Consider the following 7,690-nt stretch of genomic DNA (forward strand, 5'->3'; position numbering starts at 1 on the left):
ATAATGTAAAATATTAGCAGAATAATTTATTGGGCCTACGGTTATTCCGATGGTTATTATTTAATTTTTATAAATAGTCTGAGAAAAAGATCAAAAACAGTAACAATAATAATAAAATTGTGGCAGTGTAAAGGGTATGTGATTTTAAATTTATTTTAGATTTTGATTACCATTATATATTTTGAAATCTCTATTGGTGATTTCATATATTTTGTAATACATTGGAGTATTTATTAATTTCGTCTGTGTATGAGAACGTACAGTTTCGTAAATATATAATATTCTTTTTATAATTTTATAAAAAGCTGTTTTACGCTAACCGTATATATTTAATTGCAACTCTGAGTTCTACAAAATGATTGTAGTAGATTATGTGATTTGTAGAATGGAAAATGTATTCCTGTAAATTGCCGAAAATCCGTTATTTAATGAAAACAAGCGATTTTACGTTTGAAACGTGTTTTCCATCCATGTCAAGCAACAATAATATAAATCTCGAATTCATATGTACACAGCAAAGTAAAATTAATACAAAATTTGTGATTTCGTGTTTGATATTTTGGAAATATTTCTTCCACAAACGGTCAATATGTATGCCGCGGTGAAACCGCTCTCCAAATACTTGCAATTGAAATCAGTTCGCATATATGATGTGGTATTCACTTTGCACTCCAAATGTACGGTAGTGATTTTATTAACTTGCACATTTCTGCTATCAGCAAAGCAATATTTCGGTGAACCTATACAATGTATGGGCGATGACAAATACAGTGAATTTGTTAATTCATATTGCTGGACAATGGGCACTTATATATACAATGTTTTCGATGTACGAGATCGTGTACCACATGGCAACAAATTGTTAAATACGCAGACTGGAGAAGCCTCTCCATATATAGCCGAGGGATTAATTCCAGAGGTTTATGGTGTAACAGAACGAGTGTATTTGCGTTATTACCAATGGGTCATTATGTTATTACTTCTGCAATCGGTTTTCTTTTATTTTCCATCTTTCCTTTGGAAGATGTGGGAAGGTCAACGACTGAAACAATTATGCTCCGAAGTTGGTGAGTCTGAAAGTTTTTGTTTTTTAGTTTTTTGCTTTATACATGTAAACATTGTTGTTTTAATCATGTAGGTGATGCATTGATTCCCGAAAATACTTACGTAGAACGTTTAAAATTGTTAGTGAAATACTTCTCAACCGACTACAAGGAAATACACTTTTGTTATATGGTCAAAGGCCTGACATGTGAAGTCCTGAATTTTGTAATTGGTGTAAGTATTTAGATCATAATATTTAAGACTTACCTAAATCGTTGAAAAGTTTTCTCTGTTTATTTTTTAAGAGTTTTCTTTTTAAATGAGTAATATTTGTATACATATGTATGTTTAATGCATAATTTATGTTAATAATTACAGGTTATCAATATTTTGTTGCTTAACGTGTTTTTAAACGGATTTTGGACAAAGTATATTGAAGCGCTTACTGCCGTTCCACGTTATGATTGGGACAACTGGAATCGAATGAGCTCCCGAATTTTTCCCAAAGTTGCTAAATGCGACTACTTTGTTTTTGGACCAGGCGGTTCTCAAACCAGGCGCGACGTCCTCTGTATTCTCCCACTGAATATATTAAACGAGAAGATTTTTGTTTTTTTATGGTGCTGGTTCCTCATTATCGCAGTAATCGCCGGTTTGAATTTGCTGTACCGCCTATTTTTAATGTCCAGCAGAACTTTTCGGTTAAAAATGATAAGTACTCAGTTGCGTCCAATGTCTACCACACAGGTACAGCTCGCTTTAGAGAACATCAGCTTTGGTGACTGGTTTTTGCTATTTAAAGTCAGTGTAAATATTAATCCAATGTTATTTCGAGATTTAATTAACGAACTATACAAGCAACATAAATTGAGTAATAATTTGTCTTCGGTGTAAGAACTCATCTCACTAAAATTGACATTGCAAATATATGCGTATGTACTGACTGAGTGTACATAAAATATTCCATATTAAATTTTGAAAATAATTTTGGATTCTTAAAGAATGGAAAAATCGGTTTATTTTAAGTTCTAATTGGCAGCAAATATTAGTTTGCTGCACACCCAAAAAATATAAAAGTGCCTTGTTATTGAATTACTTATAATCGTTTTGAACTACATACATATATGCTTGATGCTATTATACAGATATGTATATTAGAGTGTAAGATTTTTCTTTATGAATTCTAGTTCTTTCTATAAGCGATAGAATCGTATATATTTATTTTTATGTATGAAAATCGAAAGACGAGAAATTAATTAAATTAAAATTTGAATAAAAGAAATAATTTTGGAAGATGACATAATTTAATTTTTTTTAAATTTTAAAATTGGTGGTGAACATATAAAATCTGATATTGACTAATATGTTGGTAAGTACTCAAATGTTTAAAAATGCATTGCCATTCAAAATTTTCTTAATTTTAAAACTACCCCAACTGTTGTTGACTGTTATTTATAAAAAAATATTTACACTGAGACGATCCCTTAAATCTGTATCTGAATCACACATTTTCTTTAAAAATAAAGTTTTCTGCTTAACATTCGATTTGAAAGTTTGTATATTTTTATTATTCGGTTTTTACGCCGAACTATGAATTAAAAAAATAACATGTATAATATATAAATGTGTTGATATATTATAGTATATGCCCTTGAAGTACCACAAAATTGTCAGTTGGCAATTTTGGGTTCTTAAATCCAAAAAAGAATTTGTAACGATTACCACGCCTCCATATTCACCAGACTTGACTCAGTGTGACTTTGTGATAGATGAAGTTATGGGGGTTAGGTGGGTTCCAGAGGTACAAAAAAATTTATTTTTACAATTGCTTTTTTAATATAAGCAATCATATAAATAGTATTTCAAAAGTATAATATGGCATGTCAAAGGTACATATTTGAACAATATCTTTTAAAATTTTGAAATAAAAATGTTGAAAATTCAGCCGTTGAGAGCACATCTCCCTAAGTGTCTCACAAAAAAGGTGCTCTCGTCGTGGACAGCATAACTTATTATTGGTTCATCTCAAATTAAAAAAAATTTTTTGTAAAATTTCCGCCATTTATTGAAAAAAATAAGTTGTAATGAAACAAAAAATTCTTCGTTCAATAACTAGAGAATGTTACTTTAAAGATGTGTACACTTTGAAGTAAGTCGGTCCTTAACTTTTTGAGAAATCGTGTCCACCGACTTCAAAAACACACTTTCGAGAAAAACGCGTTTAAAGACGTCGAAAACTCGAGCGCACAAGTTCTCAAGGCTGTATCTCCAAAACTATTACTCGGATCAACTTGAAAATTTATTACAATATTCTAGACGTGTTGTAGAATTTAATACGACAAACAAAAAAAAAATCGATTTTTTGAAATTTTCATACCCACCCCTTAAAGCGCTTTGCTGAAAGAGCTAAAGGCTACCTCAAAAATCGAGTTTGAGAAGTGTTTCTAAGATTGGATTAAACGCTGACATATGTACATAAGTGCATGTAGACTATTTCGAAGGCGACAACATTAATGTAGACAAATTATTAATTTTTTTAAGCAAAAATTACCGTTATTTTTTGAACACACCTCGTACATGGATAGTCAGACTTATGAATTATGACGGTTGGTTGTTGTTGTTGTTATAATGACCGAAAACATTCCTACAGTAATTCTTTCCCACGACAGTCGAGTCTACGTAACCGAAACTGAGGAACCTTCCATTCTTACTTCCTATTTACAAACTAGAAGAAACAATACCGTCGGATTCTCAATGTCTTTGTCAAAGGTCTCCAAAATTCTCCTAACCACCAACCGCAATATAATATTTTTAAAGATCATTGTAGATACTTTTTCGTTTTCTGTCAGCTTTAGATAGGATTCAGAAATATATCATTTTTAATGTGCTATTGTCTCTAAAGGCAGTTCATTAAGTTTAAAAAATTTTCTTTAAATTTAGATACTCCTTTTATTGATACTCCTTTTATTGAATATTCAAATATTATCTATTTTCAACCAGGCTTCTATTGGATCGTTCACAAAGTAATTTTTTTTGTGCAATTTAAACATGATTTTTGTATTTGAAATTACATACGTATGTATATATTTTCCATTTTCATCCAATACCTTTTGCCATCTTTAGGGCAAGAGATTAATCCCACGCTCATACAATTTTGCTTCTTGCTGCTAAAAAACTGATCCAAGTGGTTTTTGATATCCTGATTTGAGGTTCTTCCATTCAAGAAATTTCACAGAGACCGGAACAAGTAATAGTCTAGAAGACAAGTCTGAAGAATATGGTGGATGTGGTAGCATATCCCAATCAAGCTGCATACGCTTGTACACCTTTTCTATTGATTAATTTTGACCTCTTCTGTTTGAGTACAGCTGATACCAATATACTTCAGAATTAGTCGTTGTATTGTCGGGCAAAAGCCCAAAATAAACGATCCATTTGAAAACTCACCAAACAGAAAACATAACATTTTTTAGATGACTGCCGGCTTTCGAAGTGATTTGAGCGTATATTTCCAAATGTAGGCCGAGGCTACGTCTCAGATGGTCCATCCGTAGAGTCTAATTTTCGATGATTCGTTAGAGCATTTCGACTGATAACTGACGAGTGACACGTGTGATGTGTTGCTTCTTAAATAGAAGCGGGCATTGTCCGCATAAACTTTAGACTTTACATATCCTCACATTAAAAAGTCTGTCGGTGTAATATCACACAATCTTGGTGGCCAATCGACCGGCCCAAAACGTGAAATTATCTGCTCACCGAAGTGTTCTCTCAATAAATCCATTGATTGATGCGATCTGTGTGAAATGGCGCCGTCTTTTTCAAATAAAATGTCGCCGAGATCACGACCTTCAATTTCAGCCATCAAATAATCGGTTATATGGCGCGATAACGCCATTGACGGTTACGTTCTCACCGGATTCATTTTTGAAGAAATATCGACCGATGATTCCACCGGCCACAACAAAACACAGCAAAAGGTTTTTTTTTATGGATGAAATGGCAGCTCTTGAATCTTGAATCTCTTCTGGTTGATATTCGTCCCAAATGCGGAACATTTTGCTTGTTTACATACCCATTGAGCCAGAACTGGGCCTCAACGCTGAATGAAATTTGGTTCGAAAATGTCGGATCTTCTTGGAACTTTTCAAGAGCCCATAGAGCTAAGCAATATCGCTTGCGTAGGTTGAGCAGCTTCAGTTCTTGCTCAAGCTGCATTTTTTACGCTTTCAATTTAAGATCTCGACGTAAAATACCTCAAGTCGTTCCATACGTCAGCGCCGAATTGACTCTCACGGTACACTCTCAGCTACGGCTGCTATATTTTCTTTACTGCGTGCTGGACATGGTCTATTCGTTCGAATGTATACAATATTGAATGCTGAGTCTGAAAATGGGTGATGGTGTTGCGAATAGTACGCTCAGTGGGTCGATTAAGTTGATCATAAGTTGAGCGAAGCCCGCGAACGATTGAAAATGTTGTTCAGGCGTAAGTCTTTCCGTGATGAAATGCCACACAAAACTGAATAAAAATAATATGACAGCTTGAAGCGACTCATGCGTGACCAGTCAAAAAAAGCTATTGAACAAAGTACCTCTACTTGGATCACCGGTTATATACACATGTGTACATACTTAATAGAGTCTTCGACATTTCCTGCTGTGACATTGATTATAACTATATTCATTTCATATATTTTGATATATTTTTATTGAAAACTAATAAAACATATTTGAAAGTTTTTATTCAAAATATTTACATATGTATGTGTTTTATTTCATTGTCTTGAGGAAGTCTTCAAACTATCGAAGCACATTTTGACCTTCAATCCAAAATACCTAATATACAGGTAAAGGGTGGCGCAAAAGTAAACCTCCTTCAGAAGATGTTATAAATTTTGCAATTGAACTATAATGTCAGTTCTGTTTTGACATTTGTGAAGTAAACATATGCGAAATACAGGTATGTATGCTCCAGAACGCGGGTTATTGGTGACTATTTATTTGACCAATAATCGGTCGGTGACTTTGGCACAACGTGAATTTCGTCGCAGATTTCCTGGCCGTCCGCAGCCTACTGGTGAAACATTGCGACGTTTAGCCGTTCGCCTCGAAGAGACTGGCACAACACGAGATGCTGCCAGGCGTGGCAGGCCCCGGAGTAGCCCGTTCTGCAGAGAATATTGCTGCTGTCGCCGAGGATTTCAAGGAAGCGCCGTCCACATCGACCAGACGACGTGTCACGCAAATGGGTATCAGTCGACGGTGTTTACAGCGAGTTTTCGTACAAGAAGATGTTTCCGTACAAAGTCCAGACGATGCATCAGCTGTTAGCTGCTGACCGCCAATCGCGTCTAACATACGCCCTAGCCATCCTTAATCACCACCAAGAGGAAGATGATTTTTCATCAAAAAGAATCATGAGTGATGAGGCCCATTTCCATCTTAGCGGGTACGTAAATAAGCAAAATTTACGCTTCTGGGGCACTGAAAATCCGCGTGTAATCCATGAAGAGCCATTACACCGGCTCAAAGTCACTGTATGGTGTGGTGTTTTTTCTTCGAAAATGTCGCGGGCCAAACGGTTACTGTGAGTGGTGAGCGCTAAAGAGCAATGATCAACGAGTACTTTTTGCCGCAACGTGATGAATTGAGATTGAAAAACATGCGGTTCCAACAGGACGGTGCAACGGCACAAACTGCATGTGCCACAACCGATATGCTGAAGGATGCATTTCCCGGGCGCCTAGTCTCCCGTTTTGGTGATTTGCACTGGCCAGCTAGATCACCTGATTTGACCGCTCCAGACTTCTTTTTGTGGGGCTTGAAGTCGTGGGCTTATGTCAACAAGTATCAGACTCTTGCAGCTCTTAAAGAATGTGAGGACCTATATCCGGAAGTTCTGGCCAAAGTGATGGAAAATGCCATAAAAAGGGCTCAAATGACAATCAACTGTGGCGACGGCCATTTACATGATATCATATTCTCGACTTGATGTAAAAAAATTTAAAAGACCAAATAAAAATAATCCACAAGCAGAATCAAAGTTTTTCATTGTTTTTTAATTAAAGCCAAAAAACATCGGAAGGTTATTTTTGCGCCACCTAGTATATACACATACATATGTATGTATGTTTATAACAATATTTTTTAAATTTAAATATAACCATACGCTTCTATATACAGATCTAGACATGTAAGTAACTGAGTTTGTGCGAGTTTATTCGAAATTTTAGCGGCAATTTTGGAATAACTAACTTGCAGCACTTTTAAAGTGTTCACAATGCACTGGAGCATTGCACCCAAGTAACCCCGAAAATTGGCCACGGTGCGTGGGGGCATAACTTTGGCACGCACCCATTGCCCTTAGCTTACGAAAACAAAATTTTCCGTAATGAAAAACGCAAACGCATATACCAATGTGTTCCTGATTTTTGTGATATGTACGTATATATGTATGTATGTATAACTGTTAACGTAGGTAATTATCTTGAGCAAATGCATAACAACACCACATGAACAACGACAATACAAGAATATTGCCAATTTGAATCGCTTACCTCAACAAAACATGCGTCCAAAAGTCAAAGGCAGGCGAAAATTTTTTGCATTTCATTAATTACCAGCGAAATTCGGTGTTGTAGCA

At 35.2% G+C, this 7,690-nt stretch overlaps 1 protein-coding gene across 1 annotated transcript; it reads left to right on the plus strand.

Moving 5' to 3' along the window:
- Positions 1-452: 452 nt before the first annotated feature.
- On the plus strand, positions 453-2,347 carry LOC126763582 (innexin inx5). Its single transcript, XM_050481223.1, has 3 exons — positions 453-1,067; positions 1,139-1,278; positions 1,423-2,347. The coding sequence occupies exons 1-3, from the start codon at positions 590-592 to the stop codon at positions 1,936-1,938; spliced, it is 1,134 nt and encodes a 377-aa protein (XP_050337180.1). The 5' UTR covers positions 453-589; the 3' UTR covers positions 1,939-2,347.
- Positions 2,348-7,690: the final 5,343 nt, after the last annotated feature.

This window comes from Bactrocera neohumeralis, chromosome 6, assembly GCF_024586455.1.
Source record: "Bactrocera neohumeralis isolate Rockhampton chromosome 6, APGP_CSIRO_Bneo_wtdbg2-racon-allhic-juicebox.fasta_v2, whole genome shotgun sequence".
NCBI lineage: Eukaryota > Metazoa > Arthropoda > Insecta > Diptera > Tephritidae > Bactrocera > Bactrocera neohumeralis.

Excerpts from the sequence above, each read along its gene's own strand:
- LOC126763582 (XM_050481223.1), top strand. The coding sequence starts at position 590 with ATGTATGCCGCGGTGAAACCGCTCTCCAAATACTTGCAATTGAAATCA. Across the intron at positions 1,068-1,138 it reads ACAATTATGCTCCGAAGTTG|GTGATGCATTGATTCCCGAA; the intron begins GTGAGTCTGAAA and ends TTAATCATGTAG. Across the intron at positions 1,279-1,422 it reads TCCTGAATTTTGTAATTGGT|GTTATCAATATTTTGTTGCT; the intron begins GTAAGTATTTAG and ends TAATAATTACAG.